Source organism: Coregonus clupeaformis, unplaced genomic scaffold, assembly GCF_020615455.1.
Source record: "Coregonus clupeaformis isolate EN_2021a unplaced genomic scaffold, ASM2061545v1 scaf3073, whole genome shotgun sequence".
NCBI classification, from domain to species: domain Eukaryota; kingdom Metazoa; phylum Chordata; class Actinopteri; order Salmoniformes; family Salmonidae; genus Coregonus; species Coregonus clupeaformis.
The window spans coordinates 10,255-37,391 of NW_025536527.1; the positions used below are offsets into that span (position 1 = coordinate 10,255).

General features: G+C 40.4%; 1 protein-coding gene across 2 annotated transcripts; it reads left to right on the forward strand.

The window, feature by feature from the left end:
- The first annotated feature begins 73 nt into the window (after positions 1 to 73).
- On the forward strand, positions 74 to 25,790 carry LOC121543529 (dual specificity tyrosine-phosphorylation-regulated kinase 4-like). Of its 2 annotated transcripts, XM_045220044.1 has the most exons (15): positions 74 to 416; positions 702 to 768; positions 5,810 to 5,899; positions 14,616 to 14,789; positions 14,965 to 15,079; positions 15,282 to 15,445; positions 15,554 to 15,690; positions 15,823 to 15,963; positions 16,164 to 16,302; positions 16,459 to 16,540; positions 16,677 to 16,849; positions 16,964 to 17,024; positions 17,351 to 17,480; positions 25,061 to 25,254; positions 25,446 to 25,790. In XM_045220044.1, the coding sequence occupies exons 1-15, from the start codon at positions 385 to 387 to the stop codon at positions 25,727 to 25,729; spliced, it is 1,983 nt and encodes a 660-aa protein (XP_045075979.1). In that variant the 5' UTR covers positions 74 to 384; the 3' UTR covers positions 25,730 to 25,790. The 2 variants fall into 2 exon arrangements, with proteins under 2 accessions (XP_045075979.1, XP_045075980.1); XM_045220045.1 differs by lacking the exons at positions 74 to 416; positions 702 to 768 and adding an exon at positions 4,931 to 5,191 and having other exon boundaries at positions 25,446 to 25,789.
- Positions 25,791 to 27,137: the final 1,347 nt, after the last annotated feature.

The window sequence follows — 27,137 nt, forward strand, 5'->3', positions numbered from 1 at the left end:
CATGTAGTGAACATGTTTCCAGTATAGCTTGTATAGGCCTAAAGAGTTTGTACATCTCCTTGTGATATGGAACATTGTGGACTGCTGCTTTTTGAGTGAATGATAATGCTCATTGCTCCCAAACCCAGAAATGGAAAGTCAATCACCAAACATTATCATGATTTTTAGCGTTTACATAATGCATTGTTTTACGTGTTGATTTCATTGTTTAGAGCTGATCAGTCAACAGCGCGCCGCCGTCAGTCCGAATGTATCTCAATTATGACATCATGAAATCACAATGACATGACGCGTATGTTTGTAAACGTAGTCAGTTTGACCATTGCGTTTGACTGAGATCAATATTTAGTTTACTCCGTTACCTTGCAGCAGTAAACACCAAACATGAGCGAAATAAATCCATTCAATGAGCGAAAGTAAGTGTGAATTCCATTTCCGATTGTTTATTAATCTGTTGTTTTTTTTATCACGAATTTGCCTATTTTTCTAGTCTAATTTGCCTATTTTTGCATTCTATTGCTGTGTTATTTACTCAAATATGACTGTATGCAAACATCTAAAGGGATAATGGACAAATATGGTCAAAAAACAATTGCTCACAAAAGATAATTCCACTATTTTTACAAAAAAAAGCCCTGGATGTCAAAAATCTTCAGAGACTCCTTAAACCTCTCAAGTTGATGACCTTTCTGTTTCAATAGGAAAGAAATGAAAAAGAGGTTGAGACTTATCGAAAACAGGAACCAACCTCTCCCATGTTTGAAAAAGGTACTGTATTTCTCTTGACATTTACAATATAGACATTTAGCAGACACTCTTAGATCATATCTTGACCACCTGAGATCAGCGCACAATCCAACAGTCAGATTTGCCTAACAAAACTCCAGCCTTGGATCCAACTGGGCCTACCACAGGAAGAAGATAAGTTTACCATCAATCTGAAGCCCTACCCCAGTTACATCTCAATCCTCTGGCAATTAAAAAAGCCCATAGATCGATCTCTTAGTAGCACAGTCTCTGTCTCTGCACAGGCTGAATTCTATGTGCAATGCTGCAATCCCAAATAAATGAAAAGTATTCGGTATCCTCTGTGACTGGGATCTGCAGAAGGCTATCTGGGATTTGGGATAAAAAATATCTGGACCACTGGAGGACAAGACAGGAAATGTGGAATGAAAAAATGCCACCACATCAAATTAACAAGAAAAGGAGAGTGGGAGACTCCCTGATCCAGTGGTGCTAATTCATTCCATGTAGCATACCAGTGAGAGGAAGCCTGAAACCAAAGGCAGGAATATGAAATGGTGAGAGATGAGGAATTCCCTCTACACGCCATGCACTCAGGAAAACATCTCCGTGCTACTAGAGATGTCCTTATACAGACTGCTCCTCTGATCAAATGTCTATTTAGGGCTGCTGGCTGCGGCAGGAACATGTACTGTCAACTCAGCCAGGGCTGAAAGCAAAGAAAAACACACGAGCCTCGTGGATACATCAGCACTGCAATGCCTAGAAGAAATACAAAAAAGGCCTAGGAATTTCAGTTTGAAATTGTATAATGAATCTAGCTTGATAAAAGCTTTCATTCATTGGTCCCTATTGGACTCAAAATATACTCCCAAAGCATCACATTATACATTTTGTTTCAGGTAAAATGCTTGTGGCTGTACATTGTTCCCATATGTGGTTGCTAACGGTATCATCCAAAAATGGTCTGTTAGAGCACTAGCCCTCTGCAGGGGGTGGAGGAGGTGACGTTAACCTGTCTTGGCTTACCTGGCTGACATGGAGCCAGACGGCCTGTCTCATCTCCAGCACCATGGACAGGGGAACAGACAGTGCAGCTCACTCCACCCCACCACACGGCGGATGTGCCGACAGATGGCTCAGAGTTGTAGACAATGCAGACAGGTCGCTTACATCATGTTCAGGGTTTAGGGGGGAGTGATAAGCCAAAGGCGTTGGGTACTCTACAACATGTTATACATGCTATATAGACAGTCCACTGAGCAGTCATTTCATGCATGTCGATGGACATTTCTGTTGATTTGTCTGTGGTGAGTGTCTGGTGTTTTCCTGGTCCTGTTGGAGGCATTCTCAACAAAGTATTTAGTTGGAAATTGGAAATGAAGCATCATCTTCTAATCACGAAGGCTACATTTTATTCTTTAAGGTGTTTTTTCCCCCCTCATTTTTTGTTGTAGAGTTAAATCTCTACTTTACAGCACAAAGATTAGGAAGTATGTGCATTCTCTGACCCCTTATAGCTACGTCAAATAACCCACAAATTCCCAGAGGAATTAACCTGAAAGGTAGCCCACTCTCTGTCATTCACTTCCCATTCCTCAGCCACCGCCTGCCTGAGGTGTCTGCCTGCCTGCCTGCCTGTCTGTCTGTCAGGGGTCAGAACCGATCTAACCTTGCTGGTCAGCGTGAACTCTATCCTTTTGACTGAGCAGTGGTGGTGACATAACTGTCCCAGACAGACAGACAGGCAAGACAGACAGACAGACAGACAGACAGACAGCACTGTTTAGGGTAAAGCCAGCAGCACCAGATTAGTCTAGCTGTCTCTGTACGCAGATAGAAGCGGATACAATCTGTGTTATATTATGTGTCCTTGGGAAAGGCCAGCTACACAGGCCAAGCCTGTCTGTCCTCAGCCTGTTCTGGGACAAGAGGATGAGGATGGTGACAAGGTAAGACTCAAAACAGGGCTGATTACTAATGCCTGTCATGTCTTTGGCTTTGGATCTGCAGTGAAGAGATGGTTGTTATTGAATGCTATTAGTAATTGGCGGCTTTACCTTGGACTTGATCATAGAAATTCAAACAGTGCATTTGGTTTGTGTGTGGAGGTCTAAACCATAGAGATGTAGGCTTGGCCACTGGGTTCTATTTCTATTGCTATGGTTAACACTCCATTGTGTGCTCTCAGGGTTGTGTTGCTATTGACGTCCGCCACAGAGCTTACGCTCCTAGCTCTGCTCCTTCCAGAGGGGTTTTCCTCTCTGTGGCAGTCAGTCCAGGGTAGTCTGCTAATGGGATTTAGCCTGATCCGGATTAGACCACTGGGTGGTCCCTCCCTACTATTAGCCCTGGATGCCTCCCACTACTAAAGTTAGAGAATAAATACCCACCCACAACAACACAGGTCTACTGGTGCACTCCATTACGCTGCAGGAAAAAAACACCTTTTGTTTCCACTAGAAAATAAAAAGGGCTATCCTTTACCTGTGCACAATTGTTTGCAGTTAGTCTAGTGTTACAAGCAAAACAATTGTGTAAAATAATCAGTGGTATTTTATGCACTGTGGACAATGACCCTTTGCCCAATTACCTCAACCCCACTGTTGGGTATAACTGCTACACTGCATTAAGAAAACACTGTCTTCATAAAAAATGACTGGGCTTAGCCTATAGCCATGAACAGATAAAGGCTGGAGGCTTTCTAGTGAAGACTGGTTGTGACTGTATAAGCTTCTTCAATATTGTGGACTGAAGCTGAAAACCATATCACCATGGAGACTGCAGCTTATGTAATGGCAAAAAAACATATATGGATGGTATATCAAAGGTGAGAGAAATACACTGGGTAGCAATGGAAAGAAAACAGCTATTTTCTGTCAGCACTGATAAAAACATGTTATGAAACGACCACTGTTATGTAGTCGTGTCTACCCCTGAGATGACTGACCGTGCCGACGTAGGCTTCAGTAGAACATACTATATCACCCACGTCACGCGTGGGGTATGTCGGATGAATCACATGAAAGTGTAGATGCCTCTCCTCCACATCTCAAAGGATTCTCCACTCTGGATGAGCTAGCACATGGTTTGCTTTTGCCTTGTTGTGTCATTCACTTTCAATTATAAGGTGTGTATGTGTGTGTGTGTACACGTTTTACTATACTTGTACCAGAAGTCCTCACAAGAATAGTAAACCAACATACATTTTGACAAGTGAGGACATTTTGCCGGTCCTCACTTAGGGGTTAAGGATTAGGTTCAGGGTTAGGGAAAATAGGACTTTGAATGGGAATCAATTGTTTGTCCCCCAAAAGTCCTGACTGGTGTAGTAAGACATAGGGGTGTGTGTGTGTGTGTGTGTGTGTGTGTGTGTGTGTGTGTGTGTGTGTGTGTGTGTGTGTGTGTGTGTGTGTGTGTGTGTGTGTGTGTGTGTGTGTGTGTGTGTGTGATTAATAACTGATCCAATGATTAAACATTTGATGATTTAGTACTGTTTTTTGACAATTGGATTTTTACAACTGTTAAGATCTTTACAATTGTAAAGCTGTTGTGATTTCATTCAATATTCCATGTTTAATGTGGTTAGTGGTTATTTTGATGGTACCTTCGTGGGAGACTAATGTGAAGTAAGTAATTATTAACCTCAGATGTGTGGTTTCTATTCAGCAGTGCTCGTCTGAATTTAAGTTCCACAGCAGTGAGTCTTGACACGTGAGCATTGAACCAGTGAAGGTGCAGCTCATCTTCTACACGATTAGATAAAAACCGCGAAGACTGAACTCAAGGATTTGGGGATTTAAGAAAAAAATGGTGTCATGCACGGGCTAGAGAGAGAGTATTTGAGCTGGGTCACAAACTGTCTAGGGATTTTATATGCTGGAGGACTTGGCAAATACAGTATATGGTCTGCATTCTGTAGGTTACCAGCTACATAACGGTTTTACGCCCAATGGTGATTCTCATGCTTGGAAAGTTATGAATGCCGTGTCCGAGGAGTCTGTGCAAAGTTGGACAGGTGAATGAATTGACAAACAATCTATACCGGGAGTCCAAGGTGTCGCCTGTCGATGTGGAATAAACTGTGACCGTAGAATACATTAACTGGCTGTCCGACGATGTGAGCGTCAGGCTAACAACAGTTTGCACCTTCTCCATAATCTTCGGCTGACAAAGCTTTTTCCTAGATCTACAGTCCGTTCATTACTATTCTGCAGCACAACACTGCAGTTCACACAGAGCCCCAACATCATTTTGATGCAAAGCGGAATATTGGTTTCTGCGCTTAATCGGGAATAAAATTGGAAGAGCCTGATAATGTTTTCAAACTGTGCGCTCACGTGGACCAACTAGGAGTGCCAACTCGAGTATTTCCAGTATATTCTGATTCTCGATGATAATTCACCCGGGTTATTACGCAATGTTTCCAGAAATTAATATCAAGGTGGGGTTTAAAGAATGTTATTGCTTTGTTTTATGTAGCTTATTGGCTACAAATTCAATATTGGCTTTTTTGCATTTTGTTTTAGTTCACAGTACTGTATCTGGAACCTCTAGGCACTCTTTCATCGCTAACTTTGTCATTGTACTGTAGTAATTAAGTCTGAAAACATTTTCCAGCGGGTTTCAGAATCAGATGTCAATGCATTGACAGAATTACCTCCATGGTTTCATGGTCCCACAGACCTTCATATGAACTAACCCACTTTAATCCCCATGATCTACAGCTTGGTGTGTTCAGGAATGGATCATTGGCTTCCTGGGGTCTACTGGGTTACTGCATTTATGCATTTATGCAGTATTGACTACAGCTGCATATGAACCACATTTGAGAATCATCGCTTGTTCTAAAAATATATTGTAAATTAATTAGGACGTTGGCCTTCATAGATTTCTATATGCAGATGGTGTGTGTGTAGCACGTGTGTGTGTGCGTGTGCACACGTGTGAGTGCTGAGGCCAAGCAAAATAATGTGTGCCTATTTGTAGGTATGTGCACGAGTGTGTTCATCTTCAGCTAGCGCATATTATATGACATCCTTTTCTCGTCCAATCCCCACAGACAGGGAGGCCCGATGCCTACTCCCAGCAACACAAACTCCAGCCTGACTGCACACGCCTTGGGTCCAGCCGGGCCTACCCGCAGCAGCAGGTAAACCTTCTCCCTGGTCCTCCAGTATACTGCTCTTGTCTGTGGGTGTGCGGGGGAATGCGATAACTTTGTCATGATCGGGTCGTGTGGGGGAGTACTATGACTAGTGTGAGCTGAACTGTGGGGGAATACTGAATGACGGAACAGCCGAGCCCACACCTCTGAAAAGAAGGAGCGGGTGGTTATCATCAGGTAGTCCCTGCTGATTGTGGATCCTGAGTTTTAAGATTAAAAGTCCTTTGCTTAATCCCAAAGGATTCGATGTTCATAATAACAGTGTGAAAACGTGCCGGCCGGGTACAGAGGTAACTGCCTTCAGTACCATGTTGCTATATATAGCTTTTTATGAATAATTCATCTGGCAGATACTGCAGTAAAGCCCTGGAAATTAAACAGTGCGTTCTATTAATAGAAACTCCCCTCTCAATTTGGCAGCGCTGTTTCAGTTCATAACAATAAGGGCACGAGAGCCATACTACTGTAACTACAGCACAGCTTTGCCATTCAGTCAGAGGTGATGCCCGGGGATAACCTAGCCTTTTGGGCAGCTTTTGAGAGGATGTGTTACATAGAGTAAAGAGAAAGACTAGCAGCCTATAAACAAGAGAGTGAAAGAAAAAAAAAAATAGAGAGAGAGACTCCAAGGCTTTTGTCCCTGCTTCACTCTCGCCCTTGCAGGTAACTCTACGCTCTGTGTGGGGGGCAGCACAGGCTACTTGCTGGTGTCGTATATGATGAATGGTGGCAATTATTGCTGTCAACAAAAGGAGTCTGCTCATACTGAACATTGATCATAAGGTTTATTCAGACCACAAGCTTCAGCATGAGTTTACAGACACGCGTGGTCCGGAGAGCAGTGGTGTCCAATTCTAATGTCTGCTCTGTCCTATCTTCTTCGTGTACCCCTATTTATAACCAATGCAACAAGATGGGCTCCCTCTGCTGGCCAGTTTACAATACACTTCCTGCCTATTATATGTTACATTATACTAACCATTGTCTTGTGATACTAACATAACCAACATTCCATTTCGTCATGAAAAACATTTAACAAAGGCATAATCTTCAGATACGACATTCCCCCTTTCGAGACGAAATAAACGTCTCGAAAACAAACAGAATAAGATTATGACTATTAACCATTTATCTCCTTGAGTATCTTTAACATTAAACCAAACACATTCTCCTCTAGAGTGTAAATACCTTTCTATGAAATACCTGTTTATGAAGTGTGAATACATTACTATGACATATGAAGAAATCTCTATGGAGTGTAAGAGCGAAAAACTGTCCAGCAGCCATCCATCCATATCAATCAAGACAGTAAAATTCTCTCACGGTCCCTCTGCCCCAGGCAACCACCGTCGGTACTCCAGATAACCTCATTAACCATGTAAATGCATTTGAAACTATGATGTAATTAAATACACATGTAAACAAAATCCTATCCATAAATATCCATTGTACGGCTGGTCAACCCATCGAATCGTACAATGAATCTCTCCCTTCCTAGACCTTCTCTGTCCCTAAACATTCACCGAAATAAACAAAAGCATCTAAGATCCTCATCTGCATTCAATAACATCAAACATCATTCTACTAAAATCAATACCTAAGAATATGACACAATTATGTATTACACATCAAATATGTCTATATTTCATTGCAGACACTGGAATGTAGTCCACTACACTTCATCTCCCTGTAGTGTCCTCTTCCAATGGACTTGTTGATGATGGAATCAGCCACACCCTCCTTGTTTCATCTCCTCCAGTCATATTCTCCCTTCATATTGTCTTTGTTTGAGTATTCCAATCTCCACATGTTCTCCCAAATGCTTCTGGAATGACAAGAAAATAACCAACCAAACAGTATCCTTTGCAAAACAACCACTTTCAAATTAAACCTCCATTTCACCTAAGAATTTAAAAAATGATACATAAATGATGCATGAATCACATTAACCTATCCCCCCCTTGATTCATAAATCATACTAAAATCATACTAAAAAAAATGTTTTCCTTGAAACAATAAAAATAAAATGATCAAATAATCAAAAAGGATATTTATCCATCAGTTCCACTTGTCAATCTTTATCCAGATCAGGAACAGTCAACACCGGCATCTGAGTGTTGTCTCCAGGCACCACTTCTCCAACCTATCTCAATCTCATAACTTTCTCAAAAGTCAGTACAAACATCTTACACAGTGTTATCAAAGCTGAAACTAAAATCTGACCCATCACTGCCCCTACTGGCCTAACTGATCTTGCAACCAAATCCTATCAGATCTCCCAAATGTTACACCATATCATGGAAGAGGTCCCCCCTTCTCCCTTAGACTCATTCTCCAATGGTAGGCTTGAAGACTATGACATGTAGCCATGTCACCCTTTTAACCCTAGATTTAGCTGTGTTCGGTGCTAACTCTCTTTTAATGGTAAAAGCCTCATATGGAAGCTTCAATGTTGACATGTAACCAAATCCTGTCCATCCCTAATGTAAGAATATAGATGCTTTATCACCCCCAAACCCCTAAATATCTCTAAGATTCCCCATAGTCACATTGTCAGTCAAAAGCTAATCATTTAACCATCAAAGTCCTGCTTTTCTTACTACCTGATATATAAAAAATTACATTATATTTGTCATCTCTAACCTTATGTTAATGCTTATCCAAAGTTATCATATAACATCCCAATATAATATTCCCATAAACATACCCCTTACCTCATATGTTTTATTATAACAACAATAACTTTTAGCCCTCAATGTTTCACCTGAATACTTCAGGTTTCCATTGTTACCTGACCTTACTTTCCATCTAACAATTCCCATAGGATAATTCATTTACCCAAGAACACTTAAACCCTACTGTTCTGACAACTACATTATTTTATCTGTCAATGACTGTTGCCGATACCACAGTTATGACAAAGCATAACCCCTGACCCAGACCCGCTAGAGGCACGCGACCGTCCAACACGTCTTGGGCTGGCATCCCCAACAGACATCAACCCTCAAGATTCCTCACTGATTCTTACCGAATGAGTTAATCTATCTCTAATTTTCACAACAGAGGAACGAGCAGCACTGATCAGATGCCCCCCTCTGTCATCAAAATCAAAAGACCCCATCCTGCAGCTTCCATGATGAATCTCTCTTCTCCATTTCAGATTAACCTATATTGCTCTCTACTACTATCTGCTCTACTTTTTAACCCTATTCGTAGTAACCTAAACCCCTGAGTCTCTCTTGCTGCCTCCTTTAATTTCAGAAAAGTTGTTGTCATCCTTCCTACATTTGCTATTACCATCGTATCATTAATCCCTTCCCAAAGTTACCATTAACGTTGTTGATTTAGTTGATGAATTAAAACCCTTAATTCCCTCTAGTGGGAAACTACCAACATCCTATTCGATTATTCCCTATTGGAGTGACTACTGTAATAAACTTATCCTTAACTCCCTCTGTGACTGTGGAAAGTTTTACAGACTTCAAATCTTCCATTATAAGCATCACCTTACAAATTACATAGCCCTTTAACCAATAATTCTTAACCGGAACAAATTTCTATGCTTTCACTAGATAAGTACACATATTCTCCCTGATCTTTATCTGTAACCTTACGCAAAATAAGGGAACAGTCACTCCTAACCCTCTTCTAAACTATACCTCCTTTTACTCCTGGTCCTGATAACAACACTTATTCTCCATAATTATCTCTCCATATGAGAGAAACGTCCCCATCCTAAACCCTAATAAGTGTTTTCCCCCTAAAATTGGTGCTGTATTGGTTCCCTTATAATCAAATGCGATATGTTTATGACTTTAATACCTATCAATGTTGAAAGAGTTAAATTGCTTCTCTCTGTTGTTCTAATAGACTGAAGTGTTAATGTCCTTATTTACTCCTAGTTTCCCCCCAGTTTTCCCCTAAAACTTTGAACTTCTTCCTTGTACTTCCATCCATCACCACTAGTGTCACTTTTTCCCCAAATCTCAGTCCTATCTCTAAATCCCTGACTTTCAAACTTTTGATTACACAAAGTACACCTATAATGACCTTGATCTCCCTGCTGGAAACTGTAAATATAGATACTCAATCACCCTCAAATCATTCAGCAACACATACTTTCTCAATGCATCTGCTCCTAATCTATTTAAACTCCTACCATATCTTCCCACTAAACTTTAAAATGTCCTTCCTCACTGTTCTCTCTCTGTCTTACTACTAACTTTGAAACTTAGCTCACTGTCTCAGAGTTCCTTCACCCCTAGTTCTCCTAACTTATTTTAATCTAATCTTTTCTCTCATAACATTTAAAACCTTTTCCCACTGATTTATTGACAAAATTCCCTCCCCACCAATTTTTAGAATACGTGATTGGGAATTCCCCACCTGCTCCTGACTCCTTTACACAGACTTGGCAAAACCGACTAAACACCTTTTAGCCTAACCTCAAATCTCTTAGTGTAAGAATATAACCCAAAATAACAGTCACCCCTATTAAGTTTTCAGACAGATTGTCTTAGACAGTCTAGTGTACATCTTATTGTACAATTCAATTCTCTTCCCAACACTGCAATAACAGTATCTTCTAATATTAGTATGTCTATTTTGATTAACTGTTTTACTACCTCAAATCCCTATCCTAATTCGTTATCAATTAGTGATATGTTTAACCTCTTTAGGCCTAAACCCAGATAAGTTTTCCCCTATTCACTATCACTTCTAATGGTCAGTTGTTTTTACTTCAATTGTTGGCTATTTTCTCTTCTTCTCTAATCGATGCTCTCAGCTGATACCCCCCTTCCGGATATTCTAGACACTAACAGGTGATCTTGAATTGCCCCTGTATCTTCCTTAAAAAGGTTCTCTGTTCTTCCTCCTAACTTGTTGCATGAACAGGTAAAGTACCCAATCTGTCCATAATTATACCAGTCTTCTGAAAGTTGCTGAAAGTGTAGCTGAAATATTCCTCCTTCTTCTTTGTTCTTCTCCCTCTCCAATTCTGTGTCTGTCCAGAAACTGGCGGTCGATATGGAACATCTGGTCCCCCCTTGGCTGGTACAATTGCCTTTGATATTGTTCCGTTGAAGCTGTAACAGTGATTGTTGATTTGGTTCACCCTGATTCTTCATCACACAAGCTTCTCTTCTCCACCAGTTGTATGATTGACTTCTCAGAGTTTCTTCGTCCTGTTCTTTGTTGTTGACATATCAGGATTCTTCAAAAGCTTATATTTCAAGTTCTGTCCTCGAAATATCGTCTTCCATCATCTTCTTACTTTTCTTCAGCATCTTTGCCTCAATGTATTCTTCTTCTCCTCCAATTCTTGGGATTAAAAATGTTCTCCGCAGGTTTTCTCCTTGTCTCTTCTGTATCTTCAGCGTCTCGAGCTGTTCCTCTAGCTCCCTTACCTCTCCCAAAGTCGTCTCTTCCTCCAGGCCTGATACGCCTCGGTCTATATCTCCTATTTCTTCTCTGCCAGTCATTGTAGGATAAAATCCTCTTGAACATACAACACCTTTCATCTCCAAATCTTCATCACTTTCTTCATCAGAACTCGAATCTCTTGTCTCCTTCTTCGTTCAACTTTCATCAGAGATCAAGTCTCCAGTATCCTTCTTTCCTCTCTTGCCACTTCCTTCTGATCACAGAGTCACCTCCACCCATGGCCTCTCATCCATCACTCTCCTCTTCATCCTCCTCATCTCCTTAAGTTCCCAGACATCCCGGTTTTCCTTCCGTCTTCTGGATTCATCTTCATCGTTGTTTCTGCTCGTATTCGTCTTCATCTCTGATGCCATAATCACCCTGCTGGATGATGTCTTTCTGCTGAATCCGTATGTGAGAAAGGTGTACTAACTTCTGCCATTAGTCTCTCCTAACACTACTCTAACCCTACTTTGATTACTTTGATTAAAAAATGACTATTTTAATCAATTTTCCCCCTATATCAAGCCCTTTTAAATTCCTTTATTGTGAACTATCCTATTTTAGACTATATAAGTTATATAGGCTTCCCCCTGTAATTCTTAATATAACCTAAACAAATCCATTAACCATCCTGAATAATTAAACCCAATTTTATTCCTATGTCACCAATTTATCCATTAGTGTTGAGTATATTACCACAACCCATCAAATGCAAGTAAATGCAAGTTAGTCATCTTCAGACTAAAATACCCATAAACAAAGCCTTCTAACCTTACAACCCTTCAATACTCCAATTCCCATAACCCCTTGCTCTATTAGCTCTAATTATCATAAATTTACAGAAGACTCCTCAATCCATCCTGGATTCCCAACACATCTGTAATTAAACCCCAGTGATGCACATAGCCTCCAAAATGCAATTTTTAATGAAATAGTATTTGCCAAGTCTATGTAAAATCGTCATAACATCACATATCCTGTTAGGGAAAGATTTTGTAACCATAATCAGTACCAAAACCTTTTTGACTTGATCCTCTGCCACGTGACGTGATCACTTCCTGTATCTCCTCGCTCCCCCTCTCTCCTGTCTCTCATGACAAGGGACAAAGACACAAGAACAGCTTTTTAGTAGTTCATGCCATCACTGAGTATTTCCAACCATTCAAAATTCATTCGTTCTACATTATTCACTCTAAGACTAAACTCAGGACTAATTATAGATCGCCCAAAAACATTTTGCTTTTAATCCGTCATTTAATTATTTAATTCAATCTATTATAATCCATTATCCTATATTTAATTTATAAATTCAATAGGCTACAAAACAAGTTTCATCTTTAACCAATCGCAGTTTAAACTAGAATCATCGTGTTAAAATCTCTTTATGCGTATTTGTTCCGTCGTCTGTGTTCCTCTGTCTCCCCCTGCAGTTTAACCAATGTGTTGTTTTACAGAATTCCACACATGCGCAAATATCATTTTAACCTCATGCTTGAGTTGCAGCATCCCATCGTGATGCCGTCTAGTGCCGTAAAACAAAACGTTCCCTAATCTCATGCCATAAACTCCAACTCCCCCGTTCTGTAGTGTAATGTCGCAAAATTAAACACATGCCCATACATTTATTAAATAGATCGCTCCAAAACATTTCATTTAATTTTAATCGTCTTTTACCTTAATTAATTATACTCCGTCAACATATATTTGATTTATAACTTTACTACATCTCGCCAAATAGTTTCACGTTCGAACAACAGCCGTTTAACACCTAGGAGATTTTTCCCAAAATCTCTCTATTCTGTGACTATTGTCCCTTGGGGGACCTATGACCCTTACCCATAATGCCGTGCTTTGTAGGCTTAGCACATAAACACATGTTGTAGTTTTAGCCCCGTAAAATCACACGCATGCGCACATCCCCCTTAAGCCCATGCTTCCCACACAATAGACCGATAGCATTACGCTACAGCGTCACTATTTTATACGTTATACTCACACAATTACACATAACAGAGCTCACATTTGCGTAAAACTTTCAGTTCCACCACATACAAACAAGTTTAAGAGGCTTGAATCCATCGCAGTGAACCTCTAAGGTTGAGATTATCATGTAGCACGCAACACAATTAGCCTTTAGCATTAGCCTTTCGCTAACTGCGGCCTACAACATGTAACAAAACCCAGCATTGCGTTCCTTTAATTGATTACTGTTTCGTTTGCCCTAAATTTATTCTGCCGTGGGTATGGCTATTTCAGTGAGCGATCCCCCCAATGCAACTATCCCGTCGAACAGAAGTTGAGTAAGCCATCCCCAAGAAATGTCCCACCAACCCCCAGTCCCAGACTGAACCTGAACACTCATAACGCATGTCCAGGATTTTGGCCCACCCTGTGGTCGCCTCGTCACGAGGGCTTATCTAAACCTGCAATGCTCTAAAATTGTATACATATCTTGGCCCCGACTGTTCTTGACTTACTATTCAAGCAACACATCTCTATAAACAATTTTTAAAATTTGTATAATGATTAGCCAGACCCCAGTCATCAGCAAAAACACCACCTGAGGCACGGTCATAAGGGTACATTCCTCCAGTGTACACAAGCAGTAACAAAACCAACAACTTAGCTGTGTTTGGTCGGGTCATGACTCCAGACCGAAGTTAGCTTGAGTTAGCTTGGCGACTCCAAATGCAGCAAAGAAGGATTGCATCATCCCTCCTGGCAAGCTCGCCATTCTGTCGTATATGATGAATGGTGGCAATTATTGCTGTCAACAAAAGGAGTCTGCTCATACTGAACATTGATCATAAGGTTTATTCAGACCACAAGCTTCAGCATGAGTTTACAGACACGCGTGGTCCGGAGAGCAGTGGTGTCCAATTCTAATGTCTGCTCTGTCCTATCTTCTTCGTGTACCCCTATTTATAACCAATGCAACAAGATGGGCTCCCTCTGCTGGCCAGTTTACAATACACTTCCTGTCTATTATATGTTACATTATACTAACCATTGTCTTGTGATACTAACATAACCAACATTCCATTTCGTCATGAAAAACATTTAACAAAGGCATAATCTTCAGATACGACACTGGCTCATTACTGAATCAGCAGGAAAACTAGAAACACCCACTGCCTCAAACCTCGTTATGTAATAACGCCTGTATTATCTCTATAGATTTAACCTAGATTACCCTCTAAATGTGGGTCCTTCTCTCTCTGCCTCCCTCTCTCGCTCTCTCTCCTTCTCTCTCTCTCTCTTTTTCTGGCTGTAGAACTGTGGCACGGGCAAAGGCACCCTGCCCAAGCTGGATACTAAGCCCTTGGTTGTGAACAATGCCAAGTACCATCACCAGTCCGAAAGCATCCTGCCCCACATTACAAGCAAGGGCCCGCAGAACACCTGTGATATGCATCTTTCAGGAACCAGGCACCAGGAAAGCTTCCAGGTGAGTCCTTGTTTCAATTAGGCTAATCTCTTGGTATTATGTACTTAGAGCCTAGTATATTTAATCAATGCAACATTCCACTGAGAAATTATAACAGTGTCAATATTAGTGTTAGATTGTTACCATGCAAAACCTCTGCAACTAGTTAATTTCCTGTATGTTTTGTAATTGACAGGATGAGAGATCACGGAGCTCCACAGTGGAGAGTCTGCCAGAGTCCATAAACAGGAAGAACAATCAGGAACAGGAGAGAAATATTGAGGGACACAATCTGCCCATGTCTCCTGCAGGTGTGCGTAGGCTAATGGTAGGACTAGGTCTGGGTAGGAGTTGGAGAGTAGGGAAGCGTTGGTGGAAGGTGCTGGTGTTGGCGATTAATATTGGCAATTCTAAATGAGAAAGAGTTTTCTGTCCCTTGGATCTTATTTCATCAGGAAGAAACAAATGCAAACTGGGATTTGCTGACAGGAATTTCCTTTCCTTCCTATACAGAGGTCCTGAAGGCGTTCAAAGATCGTATGACTGTGTATGAGCAAGAGGAGATCATGGACTATTCCGAGGTCTGGTACCTGGGCCTGGACGCCAAGAAGATGGAGGGCTCCCCCAGCCTGCCCCACAACTCTGGCTACGACGATAAGAGAGGAAGCTATCTGAAGGTAACATAAAAATGGTCACAAAGATGGCAGTAAAGAAACTTTAATGCCATCTAGAGTTTCACTTTATGCAGTATTGCTTTACAGTAAATTATGCCCTTTTTTCTGCAGGTCGCGCATGACCACATAGGCTTCCGGTTTGAGGTGCTGGAGGTCATCGGGAAAGGATCCTTCGGACAGGTCCTTAAGTGCCTGGATCACAAGACCAATGAACTTGTCGCCATCAAGGTCATTCGCAACAAGAAAAGGTGACTAACGCCACTAGCTAGCTAGCATATCGTAGCACAGCTGGGTTGTCAAATACCAACCTTTCACTAATAACATGTTATAACACTATGACACATGGTATAACGCTGTTTCTCTGTTGTGATTGGCTGCAGGTTACACCACCAGGCCATGGTGGAGTTGTATATCCTGGATGTGTTGAGAAGGAAGGACAGAGACAACCAACACAACGTCATTCACATGAAGGAGCACTTCTACTTCCGCAACCATCTCTGCATCTCCTTCGAGCTCCTGGGGTAGGATTGACAGACATAGCCACTGTAGGGCCAAAGATTAGATCATATTCAGAAATACAATAATACCTTTTTGTTATTTGTTGATTTAGTTCAGGAGAGAATACTTCTGCTGTATTTCATCAACAGGAGGTAAACATGTAGTATGAAGATTATTTGGGCATCTAAATCTAAAGGATGTTTATTTGTCTTTGACCGTGCAGAGTGAACCTGTACGAACTCATCAAGAAGAACAACTTCCAGGGCTTCAGCCAGATCCTGGTGCGTCGCTTCGCCTACTCCCTCCTCAAGTGCCTGCAGATGCTGCACAAAGAGAAGATCATCCACTGTGACCTAAAACCGGTATGACCCCTAGCCATGACTTTTAACCCCTAACAACCTTAACATTACATAATAAAAAGTGAAGTATATTTGCACACATATTCCTTGTTGGTTGAGTTTAATGGTGCCAATAGGAGATGTAGAGAATGTGCTTATACTTGGGTGTTTATTTTCCAGGAAAACATTCTCCTGTCACACAAAGGCCAAGGCAACATCAAGGTCATTGACTTTGGAGCCAGCTGCTACGAGCAGCAGAGAGGTGAGTGTCTTAGTTTGTAGGTTTCCTAATGTAAGGTTAGATCAAGTAGGCAAACAGGGGCCACAAACTCAAACTCATTATAGCATCACAGTATCACATTATAGCATACCTAATTCCTGACTCTCCTCCTCCACAGTTTACACCTACATCCAGAGCCGCTTCTACCGCTCCCCAGAGGTGCTCCTGGGCCATCCCTACAGCATGGCCATCGACATGTGGAGCTTTGGCTGCATCCTGGCTGAGCTCTACACTGGCTTCCCCCTCTTCCCGGGGGAAAGTGAGGTGGAGCAGATTGCCTGCATCATGGAGGTACCTACCTAGTACCTTTGTTAATGCTCTCTTTGTTAATGGCTCTGTCAACATTGTGGTTTGGCTAGCAACAATGTATTACTCACTGTGTGTTTTTGCCTGATTTGTTCTCAGGTGCTGGGAATGCCTCCAAATGATTTCTTGTTGACAGCGACCAGGAAAAGGCAATTTTTTAGTACGTGTTTTTGATCTAGTGCAGTCACATGGTTTTCTCATTGACTGTTCGATTGAAATTCTGTTTAACTGGATACAGCCCTTAGCCGTGGTATATTGACCATATACCACAAACCCCAGAGGTACCTTATTGCTATTATAAACTGGTTATCAACATAAATTGAACAGTAAACAAGTATGTTTACGTCACACCCGTGGTATATTGTCCGATATACACACGGCTGAAATGCTGTTTCAGCCAATCAGCATCCAGGACCCAAACTACCCGGTTTACAATTCTTAGTAAGAGATCTTCTTGTTGATTAATCACTGGCTGTGATTGTGCAGATTCCAAGGGCAATCCCAGGAACATCACCAACAGCAAGGGTAGAAAGAGACGGCCAAACTCCAAGGATCTGGCCAGTGTCCTGAAGACCAACGATCCTCTCTTTCTGGACTTCATCAAACGCTGTCTCACGTATGTACTGTACACCTGTCAATAACACAGCCATAGAATCACCCAATCTCAAATATAACTAATACTATAGAATCAGACAAGATGGGCGTAGACAAGATGGCGTATTGAATAGAAATCGGTACGAAACACCTCAAGATAAAAACATAATATTCAAAATCAATAAGTTAGACTAAATATTAGCATTTCATATATTTGCAGTTAATATAATTCAATCTGGATAATAACATAAAACAGATCATAAGGCTAGAGAAATATATCGACAAATATTACATCAACACGCAACACCCAAACATGGCGGAAGATAAGCGAGGAGAGCCGATCCCCAAAAGAAAACGCGACTCTTCAACTGATACGGATGACATATGCTTTTCACCACTAGGTATGGTAAGTGTGGAAAGCGACCTGTTGAAGTCGATAAATGACAAATTGGGCATACTAGAACTGGTCAGTAAAGACGTAAAAGAGTTGAAAGCGAGTCTTCAAATGAGTGACGAAAAAGCTTTGGTAATGGAGAAAGAAACCAAAGAATTAAAAGTGACAGTCTCTAAAATAGAAACGAACGTTAGGGAACTAAAAAGGAGAACAATCTTCTGAAAGCAGCCTTACTAGACATCCAAACTAGATCGATGAGGGAAAATCTAGTACTTACCGGTATTCAGGAAAAGGAGGGAGAAATAACAGAGAATGTTATGAAGGACTTCCTGCATACAGCGCTACAAATCCCACTCGAGGCTGTCGATAAAATCCAACTCGAACGTGTACATCGTTTAGGAAAAAGAGGACAGAAATATGAGCGCCCAATCGTTGCCAAATTTGCGTTTTTAAGGAGAAAGCTATGGTGAAGAGCCTGGGAAAAAGACTTGCTGGCACAAAAATAGGCATGAATGATCAGTTCCCGAGGGAGATTGTAGAAAGGCGCAAAGTTCTGTATCCAATCTTCAAGGAAAACAGATTAAAAGGGAAACGTGTTGCATTAGTGGTGGATAAATTATATATTGACAACCAAATGTTCAGAGACACAAAGACTACTCCATGGCTATTCTAAGTGGTAATAGAGGAGTCAAATATTGGAGCACCTGATAGGGATTGTAATATTAAATGACATTTATAGTAAGTATAGTATTGTATAAAACGATATAACAAGCAGAATAATACATATTTAAATACAAATAATTAGAACATGGCTTTTTTTGGCGGGAGGTTGTTGTTTTGGCGGATGGTTGTTGTGGTTGGTCCTGTGTTCTCTCTGGCGTCCTTTCCCCCTTGCGGCAGATGTGGATGCGGGTGCGTTTGCACGCTCGGCCCATTTCTTCCCCAGTCAACCATGTGGTATGCATTTTTGTGTTTGAAAAGGTGCGGCGTTAAATGAGTGAGAGGGGAAATGGTTGCATATCCCGGAGCCGACCCGGGGGTCTGGGAGCAGGGGTACAGAGAGAGAGCTGTCAATTTTGTGTGGATGAGGGATATACATTTTTAAATATAGTATACATCTAATCTAATTTTCCATTGTCCTATCATGATGGAAAGATCCCTAACCCTATAACCTTGACACCCACCTGAGCGACCTATACACCAAAGAGAAGTTCCCATCTCTTTTTGGACCTGCTGTGAATATGCAGCCTAAACAGAGAAATAAATACGGTCAGAGACCTACTTGAGCAGCACCGCCCCCTCAAGATTCTGAGCCTGCCTGGCAGGGTTGGTCATACAAAGCCAGAGCCCCCTGATGGGAGAGCATAATAAACAAGGAAATTCTCAAAGCTGCTAATGAGAACCTTGACGACCTTTTACCTAGCCGGTGGGGATTCCGGTTGGGTACGCCCACCCAGGTAGTGGCAGTGCTGGCAACACTGGCTGCAGTAACCCATGGGGAGGGGGGTCACACTCGGACAATCAGAGAGGGGGTTTATCATTGTAGCCCAGGTGGCACAAAATAATCAAAGGTCTGATTGCATGGAGATGCTTGGGAAAATGGTTAAAACAGGGGATCAGAGTGTTTGTGTCTCAGGTGAAGAGGGTGATCTGATCTCCATCACCTAGGACTGGACATAGATTAAGTAGATTAATCAAATCTCACATTGTTATCAATTTCTACTCAATCTGCATGCTTTCTCAGTCAGCTTTAACTGTATCTGCACTCGTAGATCAAGTTATTTCTCGAGTTGGGCTCTGGGATATAACAGATGTTGAGTATCTGTTTTTATGGTGGACTGTGGAGGGGAGGGGTTGAGTGTGTTGGAGTATGTGAGTATGTGCGTGTGTGCTTGTCTGACGTCTGTTGTGGGGGGGTGGGGATGTTGGGGGGGGAGGGTATGGGATGGACCGCGGGAATTATTTGCTGGGATAATAATTACTTGTCAATGAATTAAATGTAATACAATGGCAATCCGGGTTATATGTTAGAATCCTACGCGTGAACTGCCGACATTATTACGCATATTAATTGATAATGATGAAAAATAGGATATGCATAATTAAAAAATAAATAAATAGATATATATATATAGAGGTGAAAGCATTGGAAATGCTTTTGGCGGTTGACCTGCTTTTGTTTTGTGGGTGGCACTATGTGCTGTTTTCGATGGATGGGTCCTGGCCTCTCGGGGCCTTAGGGATACGGAGGGACGTGGGTGGGATGCTGATCACGGCGATGACGGCTCAACTTGGGATGGGAAGGGGCTTTAGCGGGGGAATTAGTGGGAGAACAATTGAAGGGCTACTCCGTAGCAATGCAAATATCACGGTACAGCTATATGGACACTCAATCATTACGCTATTTTTTATTGGTAAATTTACAAACATATATAATGATAAATAGACTTGAAACTTGTATCTCATTATGGTGTATGGTGAAATAAGTATAGCCAGTTATAATTGTAATGGCTTAGCTGATAATAACAAAAGAAGAACAATATTTACATGGCTCAAAGAGAAGGAATATAATATCTATTGTATACAGGAAACTCATTCAACAATTCGAGATGAAGTAGCGTGGAAAAAGAATGGGGGAAATATACTTCTCCCATGGGCAAAGAAATTCAAAAGGGGTGATGATATTAATTAATAGTAATTTCGATCCAAATGTGCAAATTGTACAAATAGATACACAAGGTAGATGGATTATTTTAAATATGTTATTGGACCATAAACAGATATGGCTCATTAACCTTTACGGACCAAATAATGATGATCCACAATTCTTTGACAATATATATAATAAATTATCAAGCCTGCAAGCAACTCAAGACAATATTATTATGGTGGGGGATTATAATACTGTTTTAAATAGCTCAATGGACCGTAAAGGAAATCACACCACAAACAATCACCCACATGCTCTTAAGGAAATTGTGAATGTCATGGATACATTAGAACTAGTAGATATATGGAGGCTTAAATATACTGATCTAGTGAGATATACATGGCGGAGACTGAATCAAGCTAGTCGTCTTGACTTCTTCTTATCTCATTCTCGTTGGCACCAAAAGTAAAAAAAAGTGTTGATAGGGGACAGAATGCGGTCAGACCATCATGTAATAGGCATATATATTACTCTTACTGAATTTCCACGTGGGCGAGGATATTGGAAATTTAATCAAAGCCTATTGGATGATAATTTATTTATAATTAGAACAAAGGAATTTATAACTGATTTTTTCCAACATAACATAGGTACAGCGAATCCCCTTATTGTATGGGACACCTTTAAATGTGCCTTTAGAGGCCATGCAATTCAGTACTCATCTCGAAAACAAAAGCAATTTAGGTCAAAAGAGTTTATACTAAGAAAGGAAATAGAAAGTCTAACAGAACAGATAGATGGCAATAAAAACTGTAACATAGAGGCTCAGAATAAATTAGAGGAAAAACAAAAAGAAATGGAGAAACTTATTCAAGAAAGATCAAGTGTAACATATTATAAAAATAAAGCAAACTGGATGGAATATGGGGAAAAATGCACAAAATTCTTTTTTAATCTTCAACATAGGAATGCTACCAAAAAGAACTTAATGAAACTGGTTACAATTGACGGAGTCACCCATGATTCACCAAATGACATTTTGAAGGAAGAAACAAAGTACTTTAAGCATATGTTTTCTTTTCAGTCGCCTCCATCTCCTCTAACTGAAGCTAATTGTAGAGATTTTTTTTTCTATTGATAATGTCAAATTAACAGCCACACAGAAAGACTCATGTGAAGGTGAAATTACAGAGGAGGAACTTCTGGATGCAATTAAAGACTTTAAGTCTGGGAAAACTCCAGGGTTGGATGGCATACCAGTCGAGGTATACCAAACCTTTTTTGATATACTAAGAGGACCGTTATTAGCATGTTTTAACCACTCCTATGTAAATGGTAGATTATCTGACACTCAAGAAGAAGGACTGATCTCATTATTACTGAAACAGGATACAAGTGGAAAATATAAAGATCCAGTCCATTTACAAAATTGGAGGCCCCTTACACTTCAGTGTTGTGATGCAAAAATCCTAGCAAAATGTATAGCGCATAGAATTAAAAAGGTATTGCCGGATATTATTCATTCTAATCAGACAGGTTTTTTACATGGAAGATACATTGGAGATAATATAAGGCAAGTATTGGAAACATTAGAACACTATGGAAAATATGGGGAAACCAGGCCTGCTATTCATAGCAGACTTTGAAAAGGCATTTGATAAAGTTCGACTGGGGTTTATATATAAATGCCTGGAGCATTTCAATTTTGGAGAATCTCTTATAAAATGGGTCAAAATCATGTATAGTAACCCTAGGTGTAAAATAGTAAATAATGGCTATTTCTCTGAAAGTTTTAAACTGTCAAGAGGAGTGAAACAAGGTTGTCCACTATCGGCATATCTATTTATTGTGGCCATCGAGATGTTAGCGATTAAAATCAGATCTAATAATAATATCAGAGGATTAGAAATAAAGACCTTAAAAACAAAGGTGTCATTGTACGCTGATGATTCATGTTTTTTTTAAATCCACAACTAGAATCCCTCCACAGCCTCATAGAGGATCTAGATACATTTTCTAACCTCTCTGGATTACAACCAAATTATGACAAATGTACTATATTACGTATTGGATCACTAAAAATACAATTTTTACATTACCATGTAGTTTACCAATAAAATGGTCTGATGGTGATGTGGATATACTCGGAATACATATCCCAAAGGAAATAAATGATCTCACTTCAATAAATTTTAATAGAAAATTAGCAAAAAGAGATAAGATCTTACTACCATGGAAAGGAAAATACCTGTCAATTTGTGGAAAAATCACCCTGATTAACTCATTAGTATTATCACAGTTTACCTATTTGCTTATGGTCTTGCCTACGCCTAGCGAACAGTTTTTTAAATTATATGAGAAAAAAATATTCAATTTTATTTGGAACGGCAAGCCAGACAAAATTAAAAGAGCATATTTATATAATGAATATGAATTCGGAGGACAGAAATTATTAAATATTAAAGCATTAGACCTATCACTAAAAGCTTCAGTCTTACAAAAGTTATACTTAAATCCGAACTGGTTCTCAAGCAAATTAGTAAGATTGTCTCACCCAATGTTCAAGAAAGGCCTTTTTCCCTTTATTCAGATTACAACCTCACACTTTCAGTTATTTGAAAAGGAAATAATCTCCCAAATGTCACTATTTCTAAAACAAGCCATAGAAAGTTGGTTGCAATTTCAATTTAATCCTCCAGAAAACGACAGAACAAATAATGCAACAAATATTGTGGTTAAATTCAAATATACTAATTGACAAAAAACCTTTATTTTTTGACAGAATGTTTAAAAAAGGTATAATCTTTGTAAATGATATCATCGGTAGGACTGGTGGAGTTATGACGCACATGCAGCTAACAAAAACATATGGAAATGTCTGCTCTACCCAAAATTACAACCAAATAATGGCAGCTTTACCGCAAAAATGGAAGAGGAAAGTGGAAGGGGGAGAAAGTAAGGAACTTGTCTGTCGGCCTTGCATTAAAGAACATAATTGGTTAAGGAAAACTGTGATAAATAAAAAAATATATCAGTTTCACTTAAGGACCAAAGGATTGACAGCCGTCCCATATAGATTGCAAAATAGTTGGGAAGAGATCTTTGATGTACCGATCCCATGGCATAGTGTTTATGAACTGACACGCAAAACGTACACCGGATTCAAAAATTAGAATCTTTCAATTTAAATTATTATATAAAATCCTTGCTACCAATAGAATGTTATTTATATGGGGGATACAATCTTCCCAGCTCTGCAGATTTTGCTGTGAAGAGACGGAATCATTGGACCATTTGTTTTGGTTCTGTCCATTTGTAGCTTGTTTTTGGACACTGGTTCAGGAATGGCTAAAGGATTGCAATATTTACCTGGAACTAACCTTGCAGATAGCATTACTGGGTGATCTGAAAAGCCATAGTCAATCAATCAATAATATAATAATACTTTTAGCAAAGCTGTTTATTTTTAACTCTCAATCTGTAGAAGCAATGAGAATAGAAAGGTTCAGAACTTTTGTAAAACATCACAGTACGGTTGAAATATATATGGCAAATAGAAATCCGATATGGATGGTGTTAAGAGATAGATGGGAGGTATTGAATAGAGTTGAAGGATGGGACTAATAACAAATAACAACAAATAATAACAAAGATAGCTAATAATGTAAAGCATACTGTGTCCATAATAAGTATATAGGCTGTATGTTGGGAGCTTTTGGGAAAGAGCACAGTTAGAAAGATATGGCATATAGAAGCAAACCGGATGGACATCATGAAAACGATCGGAGAGGTTGAGAGTAGAAGTAGTTCAGGAGCAAAAAAATAAATAAATAATAATAATAATAATAATAATGATATGTATGTATGTATGTATGTATGTATATGTATATATATATGTATATATATAATAGAATTATTGTAAAATTAACTGTGTCCATAAGGTGTAGATAGTAAGTATAGACCGGAAGTAGAGGCCTGGGAATTGTTGTTCACTAATTTACTCCAAGTAGGGAAAGGATGGTGGGGTTGAAAAGTAATAAAGGGGAGTATATATATAAAAAAATATATATATAAAAAAAAAAAAAAAAAAAACATGGGGGATTGGAAGTGATGCAGACAATTACATTGATAGAAGATACAATCTATCTGCAATATTAAGCTGATCCATTCCCCCCAAAAAAAAAAAATAATAAAAAATAAAAAAAAAAATACTATAGAATCATGTTAAACTGTCAGGTGAAGCAAGCTCTCTTTTGCATTATTATTTATTTAGTTTATTTACCCTTTACTCATCCAGGTGAGGCCCATTGAGATTGAGATCTATTTTACAAGGAAGCCCAGTGTGTGGTTTGCTCTCTGGGAGAATCTCATTTGCATTCTCCTTGCATCCTCTCTTCTCTCTCCTCGCCTCTATCTCAAAACCCAATGGAGGAGAAGGTCAGAGGGGAGGGACTTCTGACTTTCTCATCCAATGGGTTTTGAGAAGGAGAGAGGACGCGAGTAGTATGCAATTGAGATACTCCCTCTGACTGACTCTCTGCTCTCTTCTCTCTGTCAGGTGGGACCCTAAGAAGCGCATGACGCCCGACGAGGCCATGCAGCATGAGTGGATCCAGGAGGCCCGCTCCAACAAGTTTCGGTCCAAGACCCGCACCATGAGAAGACCCAGCGAGAGCCTCAGCAACATAGAGAACAACAACAACAAGATAGAGCAGCATATTCCCCACAAACCAGCCCTCATCAACAGGATAGGTAAAAGCAGCAGTCATCTACCATCCTACCACCATCCCCTCTCATATGTATGTGTTTACATGTACAAAAAATCTGCATTAGGCATTTTTTACACTTTGAGAGTGGCAGATTAACACAAAGACTAAATTGACTCCACATCTCTATGATTGACATGAAGTAACAGGCATCTTACTTTTCCATCTCTGACGCAGTTGACAAGGCATTCTCCAGCCCGTTCTCCAACGCTACAGACAGGCCCAAGAGAGAGAACTCTGTGAAGCTGGCGTCCACCGAGTGCTTGCGTCCGATCGGGGCTTCGGCCAGGGGTCAGATGGGCGAGGGCAGGACCAAGAGCACCAGGGCTGTTAGCAGCAGCAAGCAGGAGGTACCCAGGGAGAGATCAGTCCACATCGTCATCAGGACCCCACTGGAACACACTGCAGACGCAGACAGGGACAGTCTGGAGCACCAGCAGGGCCTGTCCCCCATCACATGAAGGCCCCAGGGACAGAGGGCTTGGGGCTGGGAGGGGGTTGAGGGGCGGGGGGGATGCATAGGTCACATCAGGGTTAATATCATCAGAGGTCACACATAAGACACATATTAATAACATTAAAAGGGGGTCATGGTTGGAGTATATCCTGTTTTGTAGATGTAGTGGGTCATCAATTTGTTATATATGTGCTGCACTATAGAATGTATTTCCTAGTCCAATGGTATGTTTAGCACTTGGACCCTCTCCTGCAGCACTTGTCTAGCTGCAGGAGAGGTCTTTGGAACACAGAGGTCTTTGGGCAGAGTTAAATGTGCTGTGTATCAGCAAATGTCGGTCTTCTCTGGCATTGCAGTAGTCACAAATGGGCTTACTGCGTCTAGAATGTGGCCACATTCACTTGTCTTAAGCTTGGAAAGTAGCACAGGTCACTTGCATTAGTTTAGAATGGCTGGGAGATGCTGTGAGGTGGGATCCCTTAGCTTAGAACCCAGATGGATGCCCAGATTGGCCTGTTTTCCATTCTCAGTCTAGGCAGGTTAGGCAGGTTAGGCCAAGCCACGTCTACTGTCATTTCGCCAGAGGTTTAAAAGGTCTTTGAGTAGACTAATTCCCTGCATGTTTTCTACTGGCATTGAAGTTTTGGCTTTGACAACACAGATGTCTCACCCGAAAAATACGCATGTTAAGCCCTGCCACCTGTTTGCACTGAAATACGGATGGCACGCCCAAGGAGTTGCCCATGCCATGGATGTGATGCTTAAGGCTCTTAGCAGCACAAAGCATCTCCCATGCACGGAGATGATGGTGATAGTGGAAAATCCAAAAGCACTAGTGTGCACGAGCTCACCTCGAGATTACTCAGAGTTTACCATGTTTATGGAGTTTGACTTTGACTCAATGATTTGTGGTTGTTGACCAAAGTATTATTGGTAGTGTTGCATTACTAGTTTATTATGAAGATTCATATAACCCTAGGTGTTACTGAATAAAATTACAATCACTTGTAAGTCAGTGAAAGGGCTGTCGAACTGACAACAACTGTTAGATCCAGAACAGGTGGTCAATGAAAAGGAATGTTATTTTCCTGACCTGAAATGCGTAGCTTGGACTGGGATTGGATGGTTTTATAGCCTTCATAAGTCATTGTCATATACAAAGTGTCCAATGTCTACAAAACAGGAATATTCTGACCAGTGATCCTCACCACTTGTTATTCAAATGTGCCTTTCAGCATCCGAAGTGACTTCCCCACAATGCATCATCTGTTTTTTACCCCTCCTCACACAAACGTCATTTTTAAAAAGTTCTTAATTCCTCGTCAAAGCAGTTTCATCTATTTTGATTAACTTCTCTTACCTTGACAAAAGGTCAATTTGCTACAATGTTGAGTTTTCTTCAATAAAACCTG